This window comes from Doryrhamphus excisus, linkage group LG1 (genome assembly GCF_037039965.1).
Source record: "Doryrhamphus excisus strain RoL-2023G ecotype Guam linkage group LG1, RoL_Dexc_Guam_v1.1, whole genome shotgun sequence".
NCBI classification, from domain to species: domain Eukaryota; kingdom Metazoa; phylum Chordata; class Actinopteri; order Syngnathiformes; family Syngnathidae; genus Doryrhamphus; species Doryrhamphus excisus.
This window is the reverse complement of record NC_136357.1, coordinates 12448150-12473965: the sequence shown is the minus strand read 5'-3', so window position 1 is coordinate 12473965 and position 25816 is coordinate 12448150. Positions and strand designations below refer to the sequence as shown.

The 25816-nt window shown below is 42.2% G+C and overlaps 1 protein-coding gene across 1 annotated transcript; it reads left to right on the top strand.

The window, feature by feature from the left end:
• The first annotated feature begins 1055 nt into the window (after positions 1–1055).
• Positions 1056–25220, top strand: LOC131131411 (DENN domain-containing protein 5B-like). The gene is made up of 21 exons (XM_058076105.2): positions 1056–1378; positions 7019–7128; positions 8206–8938; positions 9174–9361; positions 12243–12728; positions 13263–13494; positions 15307–15457; positions 16081–16162; positions 16239–16358; positions 17199–17345; positions 17465–17543; positions 17776–17842; positions 18966–19094; positions 19183–19304; positions 19389–19534; positions 19620–19738; positions 20884–21074; positions 21263–21345; positions 22128–22254; positions 22354–22528; positions 23000–25220. The coding sequence occupies exons 1-21, from the start codon at positions 1270–1272 to the stop codon at positions 23181–23183; spliced, it is 3780 nt and encodes a 1259-aa protein (XP_057932088.2). The 5' UTR covers positions 1056–1269; the 3' UTR covers positions 23184–25220.
• Positions 25221–25816: the final 596 nt, after the last annotated feature.

Genomic DNA, 25816 nt, shown 5'->3' with positions numbered 1-25816 from the left:
TTCATGCATATTTACCAGTACATTTGGGAAAACTAGGAATTTAATGAGCTCCAATACAAGAGTTGTTAATAAAATCGGACCAGCTGTATATATATGTTGTACAGTACTTTATTTGTCTTATATGGGAATCTTTTTTTAATTATTATTTATAAGACTCATGTCTTTTGTCTTTAGCCTCCCACTCCTGCAAGGGGGCGACATGCTGCCTCCTTACCAAACCCCACTACAGGCAGTACTATACTGCAAATTTTGGTATCGATTCGATACTGAAGGCAATACTGATTGATACACTATACAAAAAAATCTTTGACATGTATTAATATAACAATAAAAATGCAAACAACACAAAACCCCACACACAGATACGGTAAATACTGTATTAAAAACTACAAATAAACATAGAAGAAAAATAACGAGCTCATGGTATCCCCAAACCCAACCCCACTACAGACAGTACTATACTGCAAATGTTGGTAGCGATCCGATACTGAAGGCCATACTGATTGATACACTATACAAAAAATCTGATCTTTGACATATACTAATATAACATTAAAAATGCAAACGACGCAACCCCCTCCCCACAAAGATACGGTAAATACTTTATTAAATACTACAAATAAACATAGAAGATAAAAATGACGAGTTCATGGTATCGATTTAGTCGATATATGAAACGATCCGACCCCATTTTGCCCAAACCAGGGGTGGGTGATACTGAACAATTTGGTATCGGTCCGATATAACATTTTTCAAGATACTGGAATAATTTGGTGATCATTTGTAATCAGAATAAAACGCCTTGTTCCCAGAACAAAGATAAAGACCAAAAAACAAACCTATTTGGGAACAATTTGGCAATATTTAAAACCATATAAAATACCAACACATTATTATCTTAATTTTGTTTTATTACATACAATATATCAGTATCAAAATCTTATTATATTATTAAATCTTATATAATTATTTGTTTTGTCTCCAAATAAAATCTTACCACGTATGCCGATTCAAATACTACTATTGGTATCGATAAGACCGATATTTGGATCGATCCGCCCACCCCTACTCACCAAACGACAGTCTCCTCGCGGTACCATCCTGTGCTGCCTTACTAGCAGCCGGACCTCAAGTGAACAACACCCAAGCCGAGGACTGGGAGAAAGCAGGGGTTCTTCTAAAGGCTGTCGACCCGCAATGGTCAACCACCACCACCACGACGTGTAGATTTATTTCCCACGCAGCTTTTCTCTCCGTTGTGATCCGACCATGAGCCACACTGCGTCGGCCACCGGCTCGGCTTCTTGCCGCTTCGCCCACTATTTTGTCGTGTGTGGACTCGACCCGGAGACTGGCCTGGAGCCGGACGATGGAGCAGGTACTGTTATATATTTGCCCGACATTTTAACAACCATTTTTGACTGTGATCTTGGTGACATTGTGGTTAAAATGTCTGTCTAAATGGCGTTGTTTACGTGTGACATATGACGTATACACTGCGTATCATCACCCTTTTTAGCATCCATCCAACATTTTGATATGTTTTAAAATCACCAGGCATGTCCAATCGTCTAGTAGGCCTTTTGTTTTTCATATATTCCAGCATAATAAGAAAATCATAAGAAAACATTCATATTCGTCAAAATGCAGCCATAGTTTTATTTCTTCATTGTTTTTCAAAGAAAATTTAATTTATGAATATATTCACATCCAAATGCTGAATAAATGTTGTCATGTTGTCTTTTATAACAGGGGATGTATTAATGCCAGATGACAATGATTCACTGTCATAAAAAGCAGCCATTATCTCCCCAATAATTGCCTCATTCCCCCCATCAACTCCCTCTTTCCAAATGGCCTCTGTCCCTTTTATCTTTAAACAATTCCTCCCCAATTTGTCCCCCCAAGAAAGAGCAAGGTGTGTGATTCAGGTGGTGGGGTTGCCATGGCAATAACAGTCCAAGCAGTGATGCCATGCCACTCTCCCGTTGAGGGTTGCTCTTATTTATAAGCGAAGAAAAGAACCGGAGATGTCAAACACTGGTTGTTTTTGTTGCCGTCATTACATTTTTTTATTTCTTTACCAAAGTGGAGACATTGTCCTAGAAAAAATTGACATCTGGAACATTGCACGTCACTTCCATGTTTGAATTGTAAAACAATAGCTTTGTGATAGTATTTGAAAAGACACTCAAGAGCTCTAAAAGAGAAATACTCCTATGGAGGAAATAATGTCTGCTGTGTTTAACACTGCAGATTATTTCGGCTTCCAACTAACATCCATGGTATTTAATAGCTAGCATGCTGCTTTTGGATGACAACGCTGCCCGACGGTATTGGTGAACACTGACAATCTGCTTATGTAAGAGCAGGCCATATCATAGTGCAACACTGCAGCAGGATCTGCTCCTTTCAAGGGATTTCCTGCCTGGATGGGAATGCTCTTCCATAAGCCTCTGCAGTGGCTACAGTGCGTTTGCATCCAGTTTGCTTACACTAAATGGAACTCTTTAGTGTTTGATAATGACAAAGGAAAATTGTAATTGATTTTCTATACTGTTAAGGGCGTCAGGGAAGCTCGAGCCTATCCCAGCTGACTTACAGTGTAAGGTGGGGTGCTCACGCTGGACTTGATCGTCTGTCAGACACAGAAAAAGTGTGCATTTACTGCGCAACCATCATACTATAAATGCTCTCAAGGTTTAGAGGCATTAATAGGAAGAAGGAGACCATTGTAACAATGCTGTCATTTCCAAAATCTGAATAACAGTGCCACCCTCGGCCATCTCTGTGTGGAGTTTGCATGTTCTCCCCGTGCATGCGTGGGTTTTCTTCTGGTACTCTGGTTTCCTTTCACATTCCAAAAACATGCTAGGTTAATTGGTGACTCCAAATTGTCCATAGGTATGAATGTGAGTGTGAATGGTTGTTTGTCTATATGTGCCCTGTGATTGGCTGGCGACCAGTCCAGGGTGTACCCCGCCTCTCGCCCAAAGACAGCTGGGATAGGCTCCAGCACCCCCGCGACCCTCGTGAGGAAAAAGCGGCGGTAGAAAATGAATGAATAACAGTGTAATTAAAAAGAAAATATATAATAAGGATGCGGAGTGCATGAGAAAGTGAAAACACAAACACAGCTCTCGTTGACAACACGGTCATTTATTAACAAGTACATTGCACAACACAGCTCCTAATGGGCTTGATTTTTGACCTGACACTAATTCGAGATCCCGGCAGTTATTTATTTTTTCAAACCATACATCCGACGAAGGTAGAAGACTCTGCGTTTACTTGCGTTAATTAATTTGTGTTAATGATATTGTATGGGCAGGATATCTCACATGTACTGTACGCAAGTATTCAAACACCTTGCTCCATGTATCAGGTCCTCCTATCTCTCTCATGATCTTCTTGGATCAGCCCATAAAGACCTGCAAAAGCAGCAGCTGCAATTTGCATGCCAGGCCAGTAGTCGGCGATGTCAGTGTGTGCATGCTCACTGAATGCGATGTCTGATGGATATAATCAACTTAAATATAAACAACAATTAGAGTGTCTAAATACTGTGAGGTTTTTACAGCGATTGCCCTTGTTCATTAGTAGATTCCCAAGCAGGCCCGGAACAATGTGCTGTTGTTGGCTCCTCAATGCAGTCCAGTGTGTCCTGCAGACTAATCAAATTTCACATGACACTGCCTGTTGGAATGTCAGCTGGGCCGAGGCTTCAGCGCCAGATGACGGTCGCAGGGGTGGTGACATCAGCAGAGAGCAAGGACTCCCTGACATTTGTGCTTTGTGCCGCTAAAGTTATAAATACACTAAGAACTAGTACAGTTTGCAATTTTGCAAATGCCGAGTCATTTTCACCTTCAGTGAGAAGGCACATTTGTGATGCAACGATGTGAAGTATCCCAGCCCAGGGTGGAATAACTAGCAATAAGTTAGAAGCGGCTGTCATTTTAATCTAATGTCTGTCCTCATCTGCTCAAGTGGTGATGAATGGGAGTCTGTGTAGGGCATTTGCTGTTCAATCATCTCTGGTGTAGGAAGGACTATATCTCTATCTATGTGATGGATGACTTGAAACAATGTTGATTTTTTTTAGTTTATATTATATTCAACATTCATTCATTTTCTACCGCTTTTTCCTCACGAGGGTCGCGGGGGTGCTGGAGCCTATCCCAGCTGTCTTTTGGGCGAGAGGCGGGGTACACCCTGGACTGGTCGCCAGCCAATCAGAGGGCACATATGTATAGACAAACAACCATTCACACTCACATTCATACCTATGGACCTAGCATGTTTTTGGAATGTGGGAGGAAACCGGAGTACCCGGAGAAAACCCACACATGCACGGGGAGAATAGGCAAACCCCACACGGAGATGGCCGAGGGTGGAATTGAACCCTGGTCTCCTAGCTGTGAGGTCTGCGCACTAACCACTAGACCGTTGTGCCGCACATTATATTCAACATATTATTATAAAACATATGTACGTTTACGTACGTTTAGTAGACGCCTTGGGTTTGAATCTCCACTAGTAAGCCCCAATGGTATTCGTCAGGAAGGGCATTCGGAATATAAAGGGCTCAAGACAAAAATCAATATGCAGATCAAAAAGATCCACTGTGGCATCCCGTAATCAGTTAAAAAGCCAAAAAAAAACCCCAAGCAAAACATTTAGATTTATGATTATTACTTAAGGACGATTGTCTGGTGACCAGTCCAGGTTATACCCCGCCTCTGGCCCGAAGTCAGCTGGGATAGGCTCCCGCATACCCGTGACTCTAGTGAGGATAAGCGGTATAGAAGATGGATGGATATTTTTTTTGGTTTTTTCCTGAAGGGACAATTATAAGTTGTTGTCAATGTGTATAATGAAAGTGTGTCTATAGAATATTCCAATAGATCCACAATATTGACATATAGGATAATTATGGCACAGCACTAAGAGACATGGACTGTAATTCTGTATGGCTCATTTTCAGCTGTTAATGTGTTCAAAAGAGGAAAATGCTAATTAGGCCTATACCCTAACAGGCATTAATTAAGCTTTCATGTCAATGCACAAGCAGACCTCCTCCTGGTCCAGTGTGTACTCGATGTGCATTCCATCTTGCTGAGCGTGCTTGTGTCAGGTGGATGCTGGGATGTAATTGGGTCAGTTCCTAAAAATTTCTCAGGCAAGTAACAGCTGATGGGCTTGATGGCCGCCCTTGAGGCCGCAGTGGAAATGGCTGCTATGGCAACTCACTGCCCTGGGTTTGGGCCACTTTGTCTCACTCACTGAGCAGCCACCGACCTTTTAGTCTGATTCTTGACATGGTAGCGTGTAGCTTGTAAACTCCCTCAGGGAAAACTAGCCATTTGTTAGGCTCTGATTTGAAGAAATGTGAACTGAAGATGACAGATTAGCTAATTGAAAACTAGCAAAAGGAAGAAGCCGGGATCTTAAAGGGGACCTATTATGCTCATTTAACGACCCTTTGTATTGAGTTGTGGTCTCCTATAGAGCAGCTACATACAATAACCCACACGGAAAAATTTTAGATCTTCCAGAATCTGCACCTATTCCAGCCGTCTTTCCTTTGATTTGTGCGCCCTGCCAAAACGGTCTGTTTTAATTCATTCCACGCATGGCCCGACTCCGGGCATGCCCACTACGCTGTGATTGGTCACACACCCAAAGTGCTTCCTAACTATGAACCATATAAGGAAGTCGACCCCTCTGTGACATCACAAAGAGGCAGTTTTACCATGCCTTTTGAAACCGAGCGTTTTCAGCCATTCCAAACTTCTTTCAGGGCTCATTTCCAAATGCGCAAACCTCATTTTCTGAAACTTTGGCATCGTTTAACATGAGAATACAACATTCTAACTATATTTATAGGTCAGAAAAGTGGAAAAAGCATAATAGGTGCCCTTTAAAGTCGCAGAGAATTATGAGAATTTTGTAGGAAACTCCCCAAAAACGTATTTATTATTAGCTTTATATTTTGCCAGAAGGATGCTCAAAAGTGCCGAAGAGATTTGCATTTCCATAAAATGCATTAATAGAGATTTTTAAAGTTAGTCAAATATGTATACTAACACATTAGGTTTTTCATAAAATTTTAGATTTTTTTGATATTGTATTTTAAATACTATAAAACAGAAATGTAATTAAAAATATATGTTAATTTTATATATTATTTAGTATATTATGTATTATTTTTGTTTGTGCAATAGATAAAAAAATATATCTGCACATAATAATATTGTGAAAGATGATTTGTACTGCAGGCCTTAAATGGTGTATAGCCAAATGTATATAGCGCTTTTCCACCTCCAAAGCACTCAAAGCACTATGGCACTTAGCACATTTACCTACTGATGATGCAGCATCAGGAGCAACTGGGGCTTTGACATCTTGCCTAACATGATGTCAAAGCCCCATGACATGATCAGGGGAGGACGGAGGATTGAACCCACAACCTTCAGATTGGGAGATGACCACTCCACCGCCTAAGCCATGCTGCCTTATTCCTCATAGAAATGCACTCAAATAGTCTTGCTGTTAAGATAGATAGCGTTAAAGTGATGGTAGATTGATTTCCCGACCAATATATCAATTATCGCTGTATTGCCATTTCATGAGATAATAGTTATCTTGAGCCTTGCATCGCTTATCATATCATATCATATTATATCATATCATATCATGAGGTACGCAGAGGTTCCCATCCCCATTCTGAAATAACAACTATGACAGTGCTGGAAGGTTTTGTGCTATATCCCTTGTTGTTTTCCGTGTTATGTAATTTCCTATTTGTATGGAAACATTCAAGGGCATTGTCTGCTGAATGAACCTTCCTGTTTTTGTTAAAGCTGTTTCTTAAAGGTCAGACGGTGTGTGTATCATCATAAATCAAATTGATGTTCTCAATTTGTAGTATCCTCCCTCTTGTTCTTTCCGTCTTACCTTGAAGGTTGAAGTTCATTCCTTTTTTCACATAATCTTTTTTCTGTGTCGCTTTCAGGAGAGAGCTTTGAGCAGAGCCCGATTCAACGCTCCTTCAAGTCCAACGTTCTGGTGCACTACCCTGAAAGCACGGACAGAAACCCCTTCAATAAAGATGCAGTCAATATGGTGAGGATCTTTGACTCCATGTTTTTGCAGTCGCTGCTTAAAAACAGCAGCGTCAGGATCTTTGATTAGCATTTATGTTGAAGTTGCTTATAAATAGCATAGCGCTGCTAATATTGAAGATTTGTAAATGGTGTTTTTGAAGCAGCTACTCAGAACAGCAAAGCACTATCATGTAGAGGATCTCTGACGATTTTATTTTTGCTTAAAAGCAGCACAGCACTCCTGTTACACAGAGGATGTTTGACTGGCATTTTTGCAGGAGATCCTTATGCTAAGAGTCCACTGGGCCAGCACCAGTTGGTGCCAGTTTGCACCAGTTCGCGCCAATACAATTTGCTTTGGCGCCTAGTGTCACCATTAAGGTGCCTAGTGGCGTGCAGTGGCTTAAACTGCCTCCCAATTAGCTTGTGGTGGCCCGTAACGGCTTTTGAAATAAAATTTCAAAATGTTGAAAATCTTCGTGGAAGTGTCCACCAAGTGGAACCAAATGTCGCAAACAATCTGCCTATTGGAATCCACTGGAATGTAATGGCACAAACAATCTGCCTATTGGAATCCACTGGAATGTAATGGCACGAGCCAAGTTGCGCCAATGATACCAATTCGCACCAAAGATTATGTGATTGGCGCATAGTGGCTCGCTGTGGCGCCAAATTATGTTCGCTCCGCGTGTTGCCGTTATTCGGCGCCACAGTGAGCCACTACGCGCCAATCACATAAACTTTGGCGCGAACTGGCACCAACTGGCGCCACCCCAGTGGACTCTTAGCATTAAAAACAACACAGCTCAACTGTCTTAGAGGATCTTCATCAAGCGTTTTTGCAGTAGGTCCTTTAAACCAGCAGAGTGTTCCTGCCATGGCTAAGATCCATCCATCCGTCTTCTATGCCGCTTATCCTCACTAGGGTCCCAGCTGTCTTCGAGTCGCCAGCCAATCACAGGGCACATATAGACAAACAACCATTCACACTCACATTCATACCTGTGGACAATTTGGAGTCGCTAATTAACCTTGCATGTTTTTGGAGTCGCCAATTAACCTAATTAACCTGATTTTATTTCTTCTTTGTGCTCAGCTGTGCATGCCGAGGGGTCTCTCCTTCCGCACTAAGGCAGACCGGCTGGAATCTCACTTCCACTCTTTCACCATCGGCTTTGATGACGGTTCTCGCTCCTATGGCTTTGTCCACACGTTCTATGAGGAGGTGACCAGTGCACAGGTCATCACTGCCATGCAGACTCTCCACCAGATGTACCATGTAGAACACCACTCCTCCTCGTCCTCTTCTTCTTCTTCTTCATCCTCATCTGCCTCCTCACCCTCCACCTCCAGTATGGACTCTCTTGTGAGCAGCCTGGATGAGTCAGACGGGGATTCTCTGGTTGGGAACAACACAGCCCCCACCGCCCCCTCCACTTGCTTGGGCTGCGTCAACTCCTTTGACCCATCACATGACACCCTATATGTGTCCAAAGCCCTCTGTCTGCTGACACCACTCCCCTTCCTTCAAGCTTCCCGTCAGTTCCTCTCTCAGCTGCACCGGGCCGTCATTTCCCAAACTCCACCACCACTCCCTCTGGAAAGTTACATCCACAACATACTCTACGAGGTTCCCTTGCCACCCCCCGGACGCTCGCTGAGGTTTCATGGCGTGCAGGGGCCCATCTTGTGTCAGCGACCTGGCCCGGGTGAGCTGCCACTGGGGGAGTATCCTCTTGGTGAAGCCTTCTCTCTACTCGGGGTGGACAACATGGTGCAGCTTCTTACCTGCTCGCTACTGGAGACACAGATACTGCTCTACTCCCAAGGTAGGGAAGCATCACCCAATCTTCTCAGACTTAGCTGGCCTATTCAGTCTTCAATATGAACTGCTGATATGAGGGAGCACTATCAGTGTAATCCAGTGCTGTTTAATTTAATGATAACCCTCATGAAAGTCGGCTTTCTGTTGTTTTCTGTTGCCTTATTATCATAAACATCTCAACATTTCGTAAGCCGAACAAGAGAATTAATCAATACATAATTAAATTCACTCTTCTTCAGACTACCAGCGTTTGATGATGGTGGCAGAGGGCATCACCACGCTGCTCTTCCCATTCCAGTGGCAGCACATTTACCTGCCCATCATCTCCGCACGTCTACACCACCTCTTGGATGCTCCTGTTCCCTTCCTGATGGGCATTCAGCGCCGGGACGGCGCTCCGCGATCCTCGCTGCACCTACCACAAGAGGTAAGAAGCTCGCTTGTTAACATCAGGAATTGTAGGACGCAGGCTTTATAAATATAAACCCTTAATAAGGTTTTGTTGAATGGTGGCTTCATTTTCGTGTATGATTTTCCTTTGGAGTGTCCTAGTCTCGGTCATGTGTTTCCCTGCCCCGTCCCGCTCACTAATCCAATCATACATCCAAGATCATTTTGTGCTGCATGAATATCTCGCTTAACACTCTTTAAAGTTGGTCTGCCCTAGAAAGAAGGCTGCTGAATTGCTTGGGGGGGATGGAAGCAGGAGCACAGATCAACAGAGATTCTGAATAAATCCATAACTAACGGAATAATTCATGTGAATTAAAGATCACAGTCTTTTTTTAAGGTGCGGTTTGATGATATAAGGTGGGACAATTTCAGATTTTTCATTTTTTTTATGGTGTGCTTGTATGGTGGTATAGATTTACTATCCACTGAAAATGTCATTACACAGTGATTATTGTCCAAATAACTGTCAACGTCCTGCCTGGGGCTGTAAGAGTGCTGCCAGTACTCGAGAGCTGCGGTTCATTGAGGTTAAACATTAATCCCCGCATGTACTGGGCCATATAGCAGTTTTCCAACAGGATAAGGAGCCCAAACACACCTCCAAGATAACAAGTATCTTGCTGAGGAAGCTTGTAGAGGAAGGTGATGGAGTAGCCAAGTATGTTTCCTCCACACCCAATTGAGTACATGCGGGGCATCTCCAAGTGGAAGAACGGAAGGTGGAGAAGTGTAAACTGTCTAACATCTACTAGCTCTACCGGTCTGTCATCATGGAGGTAACAACCTGTGCAACTCTGGTCAATTCCATACCCAAGAGGATTAAGGTAGTGCTAGATAACAACTAAATATTCACACTTTGGGCAGTATTTGGACATTGGGGCGGTGTATTCATTTGTGTTGCCAGCCATTTAGACTTCTTCTTCTTTCTCTTTGGGTTTTTCCCTTCAGGGGTCAATCAGTCAATCAATCAATCAATCGTCTCTCTCACACCAACTACCCTCATGTACTCCTTCACTACATCCATAAACCTCCTCTTTGGTCTTCCTCTATGGCAGCTCTAAATGCAGCATCCTTCTACCAATATATTCACTATCTCTCCTCTGGACATGTCCCAACCATCTCAGTCTGGCCTCTCTGACTTTATCTCCAAGGCCTCTAACATGTAATGTCCCTCTGATGTACTCGTTCCTGATCCTATCCATCCTGGTCACAGTGAGAACCTCAGCATCCTCATCTCTGCTACCTCCAGTTTTGCTTTTCCTCAGTGGTACTGTCTCTAGACCAAACAACATGGCTAGTCTAGAGTCTAGAGTGGCCAGCCATTTAGACAATAATGAATAAATGTGTATTGAGTCATTTTCAGTGCATACATTTATACTGCCATAGCAGAGCATAGCATCTCCAACTTTACGTTCTATAGTATTGTTCTTGACAACATGTAATGAAATACTTTTGTGAGATACTCTATATGTTTACAAACATTGACCAGGCTGTGAGAGAGTAAGAGGATGAAGCTGAGTAAGAAGCTAATCTGTGCCTTCCAACTTCCCTTGAGGATATAAACTCACTGAAGTCGCTGCTGAAGGTCGCGTGACTGCTGACTGAGCTGTGCTTCGCTGCTATTTAAAGTCAGTGGCCAGGTCATTAGGTAGACGCATGTGAAATTCTTTAGAATGATAATAACGCTCAATTTAACACTTTGTTTTATATGAGTCCATTAGATTGTGCATGTTGTGTAATATTGCTGTGTATTTTTGTGCTGTTACCAATTGTTCTACCAATTTCTCCTCTTGCTGTAATCACTCAGATCATCCTCCACACATTCATATCCTCTCAGGGCTTATCATGGCAAAATAACAAGAATCTGTTAAGCGAATGGAATCGTTATCTGGCATCTTAATTGGATGTTTCTGCTCCTTTTGCAGTCTATTCTGATATGAAAGAATGACTAGTTTGCAACCAATTATTATTATGATTCTCATTCCAATTATTAAAGCCTGACCGATATGGGATTTCTGGGGAGATACCAATATTCGGGACAGAGAAAAACTGATCGCCGATATATGAAATAAAACAATGTCAATGTAAGGACTGTGTGAAACACACTGATACGTTCCACACTAATGAATAAGAGAATGCAAACTATAAACACAATGTCTGCATTGGGTTGAAAGTGATCATTCAGAGGCTAACATTAGGTTTTAAAAGACTTATTCATGAATATTTACGAATATCAATGAGTCATATCTACTACTGAAAACTTCCATCTGCAGCCACTGAGTATTTACAAACAGCTCAAAAACAAATGCTGCAGCAAACGGGGGAAATGTTGACTACAAACTAAAGAAGAAATAATCAAAACATGCGTTACATTACTAGACTTAATACATGATTATTTCAAAGAAATGCAACTTGCACAACGTTAAAACATGGTAATAAGTCTTAGATAATGGTGTGCATGTGAATTAATAGTTGCATTTATCTTTGTTTACTTCAAAGACATGCAACTTACGCAGCGTTAAAATGCCGTAATACTCTCTCTTAAGTGTCACGTTATATTGTTTAACAATGTCACATCTTATCATGGTGTAAAAAATGAAGTTTGTTTCGCTGCTCCTCAGTGTGTCAACTATTGTGGAGAGAGCGAGAGCTGCTTGTGTCTGTGAGAGGGAGGGGCCAGATGCCCAGAGGAGCAGCTCAGGAAGAGATCCAGGGAGCAACAGACTCCACTGATATTGACTAATTTGTGATGTGATAATCGGCCTCCCGATATATCGGTCGGGCTCTACCAATTATACATTGTGATTATTCTGATGAAAAGTGTCAATCATTGCTTGTTTGTTATTCCTGCACAGGCCAACCTTTGCTTTGTGGACATCGACAACCACTCTGTGGACCCTCCAGAGGGCATCCCTGCCTTTCCCAATCAAACCGAGCTTGTCAAGGACCTAAGTGAGGTCCTGCAGCATTTCGGCTTTGCCCCGCAGGGAGGTACTGTCGGAAAATCTTCCACAGCATCACCACCTCTGAGCAGCCTGGAGGACCTAATGGAAGACAGACGGAATGGGAACCTCGGCGGTGATGAACTGGAGGTGTTAGAGAGGCTGCAGGCTCTGGCTTGTGGAAGAGACAAGATGGTGGGAGAAGGCAAAACACTGGGTCGCGTGTGGGAGGAAGAAGAAGAAGCTCTGAGTGCAGCAAAGATGAACATTCAGCTGAGGGAGGTGTTGGCTGGACGCTTTGCTGCCATGTTTGGTCGCTATGAAGAGTTTGTCATCCATGGGGCGTTTGATTTGGATTCTTGGCTGAGCAACCGAGAGGGGACTTTCAGCTTTGACAAGGTACTTGGAATGATTTGGTCCCGGGGGAATGGGGAAAACCACAAACTACATTTGTTGTCACAGAAAGCCAGGAATAAAACACACATGATGCTCTTTGTTCCTCTTCCTGGTCCAGATTAAAGTTAAACTCAGTAACTGAGTGAACCTGCCACACGGTGACCACAGAGCTTTGGATTACTGTCAAAAATAAACCTTTACAAGGTTTGGCAGCTCTTCTTTTTGTCCTCCTAATTGGACTAATAGGGTGTAGAAAGGGGTGTCAAGAGTACATCTCAGTTTTAAGACCAAGGTTTCATTTTTTGGTACTATTTTTTGGTACTTTTTTGGTATTAAAGCAGCTTTAATGCAATCGGTATAGATCTGTACCGCACTGAATGTTCCATACTGAATCAGATTATAGATACACAGATATCACTGCAGGTCATTAGGGGCAGCAAGACAGTACATGAATACACAATAACGCAGTACATTCCCCTGCAGGGCAAGTAACATCACACAACACTTATTGAACTATTTCTTTCCATGTATCTATAGGGGTCCTTCCTCTCAGTTCAGCCTGTGGCCCACTTGCACTTCCTGTCCCGCTTTCTGGAGACGTCCATGTTTTCGTCCTTTGTGGACGGCAAGGTGATATCTCGCTGGGCTGACCGAGAGCCGCTGCAGCATCTCTTTGACAGCCGCCTGGAGAGGGAGCGGATGTATGACACAGAAGAGGTGGAATCCCGCAAGAGTCGCTTCAGGACATGCTCTGCGCTTTTTGAGTCAGGTATACTCCAAAGCTGTACTACTGTATACCGGTCAATTACTGTCATGCAACATACTTTTACGTTAATACTTTGACTTTTTTGTTGCCAATATTCTAAAGACAGTGTGGTGCATACACTATAGTCAAGCCTCCCTGTGAATCAAGCTGAATAATAACAATGATTCCAACCGAGGCTTTGTCACCATCTGCCCATCTGTTTGGGTTCATGTGCCCAAAGGGAGGGATTGTCCACTAGAACATTAAAATGAATAAAAAAAATTGAAATAGAAGTCAATTAACATAAAAGGCATTTGGTTTTGGAAGAGATTTTGGATGGAGGGGGGTGGGGTAGCAATATAAGGGGTATTAGACAGGGTTGTCCTAAAGAATGTGGAGGGGGGATGAGTGGGGTTTTTGTGTTTTTTCACTGGAGGGAGAGAGAGTGCAGCTTTGGCGTCTCGCCGTTCTGGATCACAAATGTGTCTCATTTAGCCTCTTAAGTATCAACGTCATTACATCCAACTGCGCTGGGAAATTACGACTCATGTAAAACGGAAGGATTTGTTATGCACACTCTAAAATCATGACTTTGTTGAAGCATGTTTTTGTTTGACAACATACAGCCATTGTTTTTTGCAGAAATGCTCCAAATATGTTCGATTAGGAAGCCATCACATGAGATCAGTCCCCTTCCTCACATTTTAAATTGCATATAAGTCTGGGCTCTATTTATTTCCTCCTTTTTTGTAGTAATGCTTCAGTACTGTAGTGGACATTTGAAGGTTTTAAGCTGAAATTACTGATATGTTCAAAAGTTCCTCCAACTTGGTTTTAATCGTTTTGGGCATGCTTAATAAGTTACATTGAGTAATATCACAATTTGTGTTGTCAATGACTACTATTGACATTTGTTTGATGATCTGAAACATGTGTTTTTCACACCACTGTATACAGCAGGGGTCTCAAACTCAATTTACCTGGGGGCCACTGGAGCTAGGGTCTGGGCAAGGCTGGGCCGCATCAGGTTTTAAAAAAAAAACGCATTTATTATAAACAGAAAAATATACAAACTTTTTCAGTGCTTTGGTTCCGATTTTCTACAATAAAAGCTCTGATAAAACATTCCACTGTTCTCAAATATCTTAATTTTTATTTTTCTGCACAAAATAAGATGAAAAATAAATAAACAAATCAAGAATAAAGAAAATCAATCAGTAATAAATAAATATAATAATAATAATAAAACGGCAAATAAAAACTTAAGAAACCACATATAGTTGGTAGGTAGACAAATTATTTTTTTCAGATTAAAATTAACAAAGCATTATTAGAGCCCTGTAGACATGACAAAACACGACTATAGTCACATTTATACTCTTTTTATTTACAACATATTGCGCAACTGCAGGGTCTTGAGACACATGCTAACTCGCAAACTAGAGAGCTAGCGACCTAAACGGTAGCCTTCAAGTTATTTCCTTTAAACTTAAATAGCCAATAACTTACCACTTCCACACAGATAGGGAGGATAACTATTAACAGTTATTTAACCTTTAACATGAACATTAATCTAACGTAATAATTTTTTCTGGGTACATGATACCATACAGCATCCATATCAAACTTGCGCGGGCCGCACTAACATTAAACTTTCATATCAAGGCGGGGGCCTCAAACTCGTGTCCTGCGGGCCACATTTGGCCCGCGGGCTGCGTGTTTGAGACCCCTGGTACACAGTATGTACTGTATTTTACACCTGTTAAATGCAACATGCATGATCCATTCTTCCTGACACGCTCATAATGGTAAATGTGTTTGGGTGTGCATGTGCAGCTCAGGCCATTGAGCGCCGTCTGCTGAAGGCCGACCACACGGCCATACACCCCCACCTCTTGGACATGAAGATCGGCCAGGGTCGCCACCAACCGGGCTACTTTCCAAAGCTGCAGGCCGACGTGCTCATTCAGGCACAAAGCACCTACAAGTGAGATTATTTATGTTCGATTTGCTGTGTAGTGATTTATATAGGAACTGTCCTGATACCTTAGGCGAGGATGCTCCAAGAGGCACTAAGGGGCAAATGTGGAGAGAGAAAAAAATTTACGACATACTTGAGTCGACAAGGGAGGCAGTTGTCCAAATAGGGAGTACAAATCAGCGTGATGTTCTTTTTGTTGATGTAAATGGGCTGTACTCACGGCTGTTTTTCCCAACATTACACCATTCATTCACACTGATTAATGATGACGGTGGAAAGAACATAAACAACATTCACATACATTAAGGGCAACTTCGAGTTCAGTGTCTTTCTATTCAAGGGTATTGGAGCCGGGATCCAACTTAAAGCCAAGCCATGTTGCTTGGGTAACATGTGACTTTTCAAATTAAAGACAACTATGTAATTTACGTTTGTGTAAATCACAATTGGAAAGGGTGGCATATAAAATCTGGTCTATTAGGTAGGACCATCATGTAACGCCACCCTGCCAATACCAATAGTAGAGTGTAAATAAATAAAAACTTAGCATTCTCATCATTATGAAGGTATAATTTCTGATACACCTCTTCTGTTGGATGGAATTGTAAGTGCCATTTTTATCTGAACAGGCGATCCAGTCGAGTCACAGCATCACGCAGAACCGATACCTGGAGGACACCAGCAGCCACAGAAGACAGCGAGCAAAGACAGGTGTTATGTTGTGTTCAAAAACACACACACACGTGTAAACCCACTAGTCTGATATCATATTGTTGTTTACTCACAGAAGCACTCGTTGGCAAGGAAGCACCTCAATCAGCTCAAATTTATGAACCTGTCACCTCAAGTGGTCGCTCAGACTCACAGGGAGTTTGTTCAAGGGCTGTTGAGCGAGTGTCGGCTGAAGGTGAGAGCACGAAAGTTACCTTCCCCCTACCTTGATGTTATTTGTTTGTGATCAACTTCCTGTCCACAGTTTTTGACAGCAATAACAACCTGGACTTTTTTATGGGAAGGCCTCGATATGACTTTTATTTATTTTTATTATACTTATTAGAGCTGGGGCATAAATTGATATTTGAAAAAATATTTCTGGTAAGCGCAATATAAAAAAGAAGGATGTCATTCTTATCGATATAGACCGGATTTGATGCAGAGGTCTCATGTTTCAAGATGGCGCTACCCGAGTGCAAGCTAGTTAATGCATCTCTGTATCTTCTGCTGCCTTATTAATGTTTAATAATGCTTTATTTATTACTTATTGTTTTTTGTGGGTTGCACGGTGTCCAACGGGATAGCGCGCAGGCCTGACAACTAGGAGACCCGAGTTCAATTCCACACTCGACCATCTCTGTGTGGAGTTTCCAAAAACATGTTAGGTTAATTGGCCACTCCAAATTGTCCATAGGTATGAATGTTTTCTACCGCTTATCCCCTCACAAGGGTTGCGGGGTGCTGGAACCTATCCCAGCTGTCTTTGGGCGAGAGGCAGGGTACACACTGGACTGGTCGCCAGCCAATCACAGGGCACATATAGACAAACAACCATTCACACTCACATTCATACCTATGGACAATTTGGAGTCGCCAATTAACCTAGCATGGTTTTGGAATGTGGGAGAAGATGGATGGATGGAAACCTTATAGTATATCCAGAAGTTTTGAATGCAGCATAATATCTTTTATGATAAGATGTGAAGATCTATGCTTGTTTCCAATATTGCTTTTCTGTGTTGTTTTTCTGTAGACTAAACGCATGTTAATGGAGAGAATGGGGAAAGAAACTATAGAGGTGGGAGAAGCCAGCATCACTGGCCTGCAGGAGAACACGCTGATCCACGGACTGTGTGACCTACTAGAGAGAACCTGGGGCCACGGTCTGCAGATGAAACAGGTCAGTCGTCATCAAGTCACGCAACATGCTCACATGAATCTCAAGTGTTGTCAGGACAGTCACGAAGCACACTGCAGACACACCCAATGCTCAGTAGTGTGTTTATTTGTTGTGAACAGGGGAAGTCAGCCCTTTGGTCCCACCTGCTTCATTACCAAGCGGCCCTACAGAAAGCAGAGGTGCCATCTGAATCTCCAGGTCTGAGCAGCATACCAATGAGTTGTATTGTCGTAGCATTCATACCTATTGTATTGTTCAGATTGCCAGACACCCACGAGATGTGATGTCATCTCTGATACTGTTCACATTTTCAAGCTATCCCGCGATTACTATGATGTGCTCTGTATTAACCAGTTGGTCACAGCATTTAGGATGTAATGTCTATATGTACAGTATGTGGCAATGTCTTATTTTTGTTTCATATCTTCAGGGCCCGAGCAGAGAGCATTTGATGTTTCCACTCTACTCCTGAGAGGATCTTTGGTACAAGATATGAGGTACAACATTTTGTGTGCTCCTTTTGAGGTATTATCTGTGCTTTAAAACCACAGCTGTTGTTGTGAAAGTCATTCATTCATTCCTTTTGTACCGCTTTTCCTCACGAGGGTCGCGGGGGTGCTGGAGCCTATCCCAGCTGTCTTCAGGCGAGAGGCAGGGTACACCCTGGACTGGTCACCAGCCAATCACAGGGCACATATAGACAAACAACCATTCACACTCACATTCATACCTATTGACAATTTTGAGTCGCCAATTAACCTAGCATGTTTTTGGAATGTGGGAGAAAACTACACATGAAAAACTCCACACAGATATGGCCGAGGGTGGAATTGAACCCTGGTCTCCTAGCTGTGAGGTCTGCGTACGAACCACTCAACCACCATGCAGCCCTGTTAAAATTGCCATACTGTTGTTTACAATTAACTCATCAGCAGGACTGATGCTGGCCAAGCAGTTTGATCCTTACTGATGTTACCACATTGGTTCTGTTGCCGCTGCGTTGTGCAATATACTTGTTAATACATGACCATGTGGTCAAAGAAAGTGACATTCACCTTCCACTTTTCACTCCAAATCATGATTAAAGTTAAATAAATAAATGATCATTGATCATCATAAATGGCATTTTTGCAATCTGAAAGCAAAACTTGGAAATAATTCTGCATCGTATCCAGGCCAAGCTCGCAATATCTGATATGATATCATTATTGGCAGAAAAAAAACAATACTGATATGATCTGATCTCTAATTTTTATGCCAATGATATCGGTTGGCCAATATAATCATAATTTTCTTCAGTTTTGGAATTGACACAGTCTCACAGTATATCTCTTTTTTTCGTTGTCGAACTGTCACTTTGGTTTTAAGGCAGATTAGCCCTTGGGCTTGTTTGACCTCGTCATCACGTCCAACTTTTCAAAACCCATTGATGATAGTGGATTTTTTGACACTGCTCTATGTTGTCAAGATCCACTGTATCATATACATGTTTTTAATGTTTTATGAAGCACAAAATGACTGTTCTGAGACATATATGATGTCGTGTGATGAGACTATAAATTAGCCACATACCACTAAAAAACTAGCATCAATTACGATAATCAGTTATTTTTCTTTTAGGTTTATCCAGACTATGAGTGAGGGTCTTTCTGAGGTGGGTCAGGCCAGAGCATGGCTCAGTTTGACACTGGAGAAGAAGATGCTTTCACAGCACCTTAAAGAGCTGCTCACTAACCAGGAGTTGCTCAGGTAAATAATAATTCTATGTATTCTATGTATAATTCATGTTGATAGAATTGATATCATCATTGAGTGTTTGCTGTGTTTGGGTACACAGGCAGTTGTACAAACCTCACGCATTCCTTCTCTGTGAGGAAGAACGAGAGCAGTTTCTGTTCCATCTCCTGTCTCTCAACACTGTGGACTACCTCTGCTTCACGCGGGCCTTCAGCTCCATCAGTGAGTTCATCTCTTCTTTTAACTTCATTTACTGTATATTGAAAAACATTTCATACACATAACATAACCCATTTCTTTCTCTAGATATTCCATATCGGGTGGCAATCATCCCTATGAAGAAGCTCAGCATTGCCATGGCAACTGTCAACCCGTGGGTGTGTGTGTCTGGAGAGATGGGAGATTCAGGAGTTAGACAGATCCCCAAGAATACGCAGGAGATATTTTTTCAGGTTTGTAGCCACTATTATTACAAAAGAACCACAAAAGCAACACTGAATTTTTGTAGAGACACAGTGTCTTAATTTTTGTGACCAGTGTAAGAACCTGGGCCGGCTGAGCACTTTGCAGCTTGGACAGGAGAACTCGGGCCTGCTGGCCAAGTGTCTCATCGACTGTGTGATGGTCTACAATGAGATCACGGGTCACACTTACAAGTAAGATGAACACACACTTGTATCCTTGAGTTTAAAATAGATGAGGAAGTATAAATAACTTACATCATCATCATATTTTGGTACCAAATAAGCTGAGTTGTTACTGGGATAAAACCAGCATGGATCATTAGTATGTAAAAACACACTCCAAAGCAAGGAGGAAGTGAGAGAGCATGAAGTCTATTGGGCACACATCCACACAGACAGTTGCGAAAACTGTGAATAGTTCATGTTGATATATTGTAAATAAATTGTTATTTTTATGTAGAACAAAATTATTTTTGTATTGTTTATTTGTAGTTTTTATTGTTTTTAATCAGTGTGCCTTGAAAAATCAGTCGAAATCATCTAAAATGTACAGTACTGAAGGGATTGTCTTTTTAAAAATGTCTGGGAGTTAAGATTTGATACAAGGGCTGTACAAAACAAACAATTTGGATTGAATAGGCACCAACTTAACCATTGTTATTGTGTTTTTTTATGTGGTTGTCATTGGATCCACTGCATTATTCAAGAACATTCATTCATTCATTCATTTTCTACCGCTTTTTCCTCACGAGGGTCGCGGGGGTGCTGGAGCCTATCCCAGCTGTCTTCGGGCGAGAGGCGGGGTACACCCCGGACTGGTCGCCAGCCAATCACAGGGCACATATAGACAAACAACCATTCACACTCACATTCATACCTATGGACAATTTGGAGTCACCAATTAACCTAGCATGTTTTTGGAATGTGGGAGGAAACCGGAGTACCTGGAGAAAACCCACGCGTGCACGGGGAGAACATGCAAACTCCACACAGAGATGGCCGAGGGTGTATTCAAGAACATACTCAGAAAAAAATCTAAAAAGGAAAGAAACATATTATGATATTCTGAGGACAAATACATAAACATTTTTCAAAATAAAATATTTTGTTGTTCACATAACACTACAAATGTATTATTGCGCATTCCGTATTTTTCTTAATCGGATTAGTTTTTACTTTTCAACCCTGATTGTCCTTCATAATAAAAAACATTGTTTATATTACATATTGAGTGTTTTGGGGGATATTTGACTGTGCAGGTGTACCTAATGAGCTGTCTGGGGAATGGTTTGCACCATTTCCTCTTCCAGTATGTTCTAATCTTATATTTCTGTCAGGTTCCCATGCGGTCGCTGGCTAGGTAAAGGCGTAGGTGACGGCAGCCTGGAGCGAGTCCTTATCGGTCAACTGTTGTCACCTGGCGGAGAGGAGGATTCCGGAAGGTGGACAGGGACGCCTCCTCCACCGGAGTTGTCCTCGCCTTCCCAGAGCGTACGTGCAGTGCTGGGATCTCTTGGCAACCGAGCAAGTGCGTACTGACAATACTTTCTTTTCTTTCCCCCCCACACACAAAGGTTGACCCACTTGTTGGAAGGCTTTATGGCACTAGCAGACTGCATGACACTGTGCATGTACATGTCCCTTACCATTTGCTCTACTTCTCTTTGTCATGTTTCTGTTTGCGTTGAACTGGACCTTCTGTTTGTCTTTCAACAGGAGTGCTGTCTGTTGAAGTTCATGAGGACATGAGGGAGGCGGCAAACAACCTGGTCAAGCATTTCCACAAACCTGAACAAGAGGTGTGTATATGTACATTTTCCACTGCAAACTAGTTGAGGCTAAATCAAAATGTGATTACATAAATGCCTCTGCTCAGTTGACTGCCATGTCTCTTGTATTTTCCGGGCTTGTGGTCTTCAACAGCAACTATTACACTCATCCCTTAACCATATACACTTATCCAGATTTGCGCCAAAGTCATCATTCATTCATTCATTTTCTACCGCTTATCCTCACATCCTGGAGCCTATCCCAGCTGTCTTCGGGCGAGAGGCGGGGTACACCCTGGACTGGTCGCCAGCCAATCACAGGGCACATATAGACAAACAACCATTCACACTCACATTCATACCTATGGACAATTTGGAATGGCCAAGAATCTTTTTGGAATGTGGGAGGAAACCGGAGTCCCCAGAGAAAACCCACGCATGCACGGGAAGAACATGCAAACTCCATACAGAGATAGCTGAGGGTGGGATTGAACCCGGGTCTCCTGGCTGTGAGGTCTGCGCACTAACGACTCGACCACCGTGCAGCCCAAAGTCGTCATGTCTAAGGATATTTAAAAGATGGACGGTTGGCAATTTCGTTAAGTTTAACTTATTTTTATAATGTTATTGTTTTGTTGAACTTGTATAGGACGTACAAGATCTGGAGTCATAAAAAAGTTAATTATGCCCATTGGGATACACAACCATTCTGCCACCAATTCAGACAGGACTTGAATAGTATCTGTATTTAGTTCTCCAACTTCTTTTATATACACAGCCTTTTTCATTTTTTGCCTGTTTTGTCTTCCCAGAGAGGAAATGTGACAGTTTTATTATGTGGTGAGGGAGGTCTGGTTGCTTCCTTGGAGAAGTTTCTCCTCCATGGCTTCAAGTCCAGCCGTCTTTTCCAGAGAAACGTCTTTGTTTGGGACTTTGTGGGTGAGTTGTGTCTCCACCCAATGGCCATTAATCTAAACTACATGCCGGCCAACTCAAATAATCGATAAAACATTGATTTTGACTTTTTCCCCTTTATAGAGAAGGCAGTGGTTTCCTTGGAAATGGCTGATCAGAATGGTGACGTGCAGGGCTCGATGCTGAGGAAGGAACCGCCCTGTGACTTGCTGTGTCATTATGTTAACTGCATCAACGCTTCTCCCCGGAATATCGGGAAAGAGGGGAAGTTCCAGTTGTTGGTCTGCTTGGGAGTCAGGTGAGTGGAGCAACTGTTACAATTCTTAGTGCTTTGCTGTATATAAGAGATAGTTTAGTGGATTTAAATGCTATTCTTAAAAAAATGTTGGTCTGGAAGATCTCTGTGTGGAGTTTGCATGTTCTCCCCGTGTGTGTGTGTGTGAGTTTTCTCCGGGTACTACGGTTTCCTCCCACATTCCAAAAACATGCAATTGTCCATAAGTATGAATGTGAGTGTGAATGGTTGTTTGTCTATATGTGCCCTGTGATTGGCTGGCCACCAGTCCAGGGTGTACCCTTCCTCTCACCCGAAGTCAGCTGGGATAGGCTCCAGCATACTCCTGGGACCCTCGTGACAATAAGCAGTATAGAAAATGAATGGATGGATGGATCCCGTTTCCTTCCCGAGTCCCTGAATAATGAATGTCATTAAATACCATATGGCAGTGGAAGGATATTGTCTGACGGCTTGTTGATGTCTTTTTCTTAGGGATCGACTTCTCTCCCAGTGGCTCCCTCTGTTGGCCGAGTGCCCCCTAACGGCACGGACCTATGAAGACAGCGCTTTGATGCGGGACCACTCCTCCGTGCACTCGCTCTCCCGTATCCTACAAACACTCAACGAGTTCACCATCACTCTGGAAACTTCTCTGGTCAAAGGGGTCGCCCTCTGACCCCCAAACAGACATCCGTGGAACTCTTTATTTGCTGTAAAATAGTGCCAGCGGCCCGGAGTGAAGTCCAGAATGGACTGGAGCTCCCAACCTTTTGCCTTGTTCACTGATGTAAATGTCTTTACACACTGTATTTGCTTCAGGAAGTAGTCGGGTCCTCCTTTGTGTGATTACACTGTGATAAAAAAATATATATATCTGACTGTCACAACTCACATTGACAGAATTTGTTTTCTCAATTCATGTACACTCGGAAAAAGTACATCAAGTACATCTCTATTACCCTAGCCTTTTACTGCTTAGGGACATAAATAACCGATTATGCCGCTTTTCCACTGCACAGTTCCAAGTTCCCCTCCACTAAAATAGTACTACAGGAAAATGCACATTTCAACAATGGAGGAGAAATTCTGTATCATGTGAAATAAAACAAATAAGTACAAATTTTATCGGAGAAGAGTGCAGCAAGAAAGCGGGCAGCTGCAGGTAAATGGAGACTGTGGAGTATAAATACTCATCCAGAGGGTACACTGACATATTTTGGGTTCATTTTTAATTTCCTTGCCCTGTATCTTCAAATGTTACAATAACAATGGTTTACATCACCCATGTGGTACAAGGTGGTATAAAAATACTACCTAAAAGTACCTACTTTTGCTAGTGGCCAAATAGCTAAATAAGATCTGTGTCAAGCCTGGTAGGCCCTCCAAAGTACTGCATAGTACTTAGGTAGGTTTTCCTCATCAAATTAGTACTTGAGGAATCCGCGAAATCCAAGTTGCATGAATAAAAAATACTAACACTGGAACACAGCCAAGAGGAGACTGAAGGCAGCAAGAAAACATGCCACTCCCAAATTTTTAATTTGTAGCTGTATATCCTTAAAATAGGGTGAAAAGTCTGCTTCGCCACCCATACAGTACCACAACGTACTTGATCTTACACATTTATGTATGTATTTTTGGTTATTTCTATCTCTATATGCTTAAAATTAAATTTCTCATGTGCTACTGAGAAGGTACCATGCAGTGGAAAAGCAGCATTACTTTAGGACTCAAAGGCACCCAGCCAATAAGAACAAAGTAGAACTGCTTTTCCACTGCATGCTGATTAAACTAATAATGTAGGAAACATCAAATTCCACCCTGCTTTGAACGTATCAGGCAGAACGAGACAACAATGAAGAGAATGAGGGACAGGAGAACACTGAGGGCAGCAAGAAAATTGGTTTCTGCAGCAAAGTGGAGACTGTAAAGTAATAAGTGTGAATAGCTAGACTAGAACCATGTCAGGCCTAGTGGTACCAGCAGTGGAAAGGGAGCCTTACTGTATCTCCTCAAGGACTCAAAGGCACAAGAACCAGGGTTAGAAAGTTACATGTATGTTTCTCAGTCGTAAAAGTGAATTATCAAGTGTACAAAAGCAGTATTTAGTACAGTACCTACCTTTAACATTATTAACGCGCCTCCCGTTGTATTTCTTGCACTCTCTTTAACTTTAAAATGAAACACTTGCATGGCCAAATCTGTTTTTTTGTCTCCTTCAATGTGCTGTGCTCCCACATATCAAGTACTTGGGCCTTACTTGCTTATATTATTTCACTGGATGGACAATGACGTCCCCTGTACTGTGGTACCTTCTGATGCTCTTGTTCTGCTGATATCTGCTATGTTGTTTTGTGTTGATCTGACGTTGAAAACTGTGTCATCTCTGCTAGTCCTTGTAAATATTTCTCATGTAATGTCTCTATTGTGGCATATTTTTTGGGTTGAAAAGGTTGTCATTGTTTGTGTTTGTCTCCTGTGGTGTTGGATAGAGCCCACAAGCTCTTAAAAACGACAAAGTATTAAGTTGATGTTGCGTTTTATTTAACTGTTAGAAAAAGCAGTCTTTCTCCTGCACTGTCCTGCAAGCACTATACGTAACCTAGCCTCTTGTTATTATCATTTAAATAGAGATTAGTGACAGCAATAATAATAATAATAATACATAATTATTTATTATTACAAACATGACATCACACATTAAAGTTAATAATGAAACAAGTATGTGTCAGTGTTTGTTGTTTCTGTACTCACTTGTCATGAATGCCAAAATGGAGGATGATGTACCCAAGCTTACCAGGAGCTGATTGGACTTTGATAAAGTATCAGTGGAGGAATATGGCTAGAGGTCCGGAATGGGGTTGTCCAAGAGATCGGCAGAGTGGATCTCTCAAATATCTGCTTGGGCATCTCTGTGTGGAGTTTGCATGTTCTCCCTGAGCGTGTGTGGGTTTTCTCCAGGTACTCCGGTTTCCTCCCACATTCCAAAAACAGGCTAGGTTAATTGGTGACTCCAAATTGTCCATAGGTATGAATGTGAGTGTGAATGGTTGTTTGTCTATATGTGCCCTGTGATTGGCTGGCGACCAGTCCAGGGTGTACCCCGCCTCTCGCCCAAAGTCAACTTGGATAGGCTCCAGCATTCCACTGTGACCCTAATTAGGATAAGCAGTATAGAAAATTGATGGGTGCATTATTACTACATTTGTGTTATTTCTATTTAATCTACTTTTATTTATTTTACTGATGTGTATTACTGGCGGCATGGCGGTTGAGTGGTTAGCGCACAGACCTCACAGCTAGGAGACC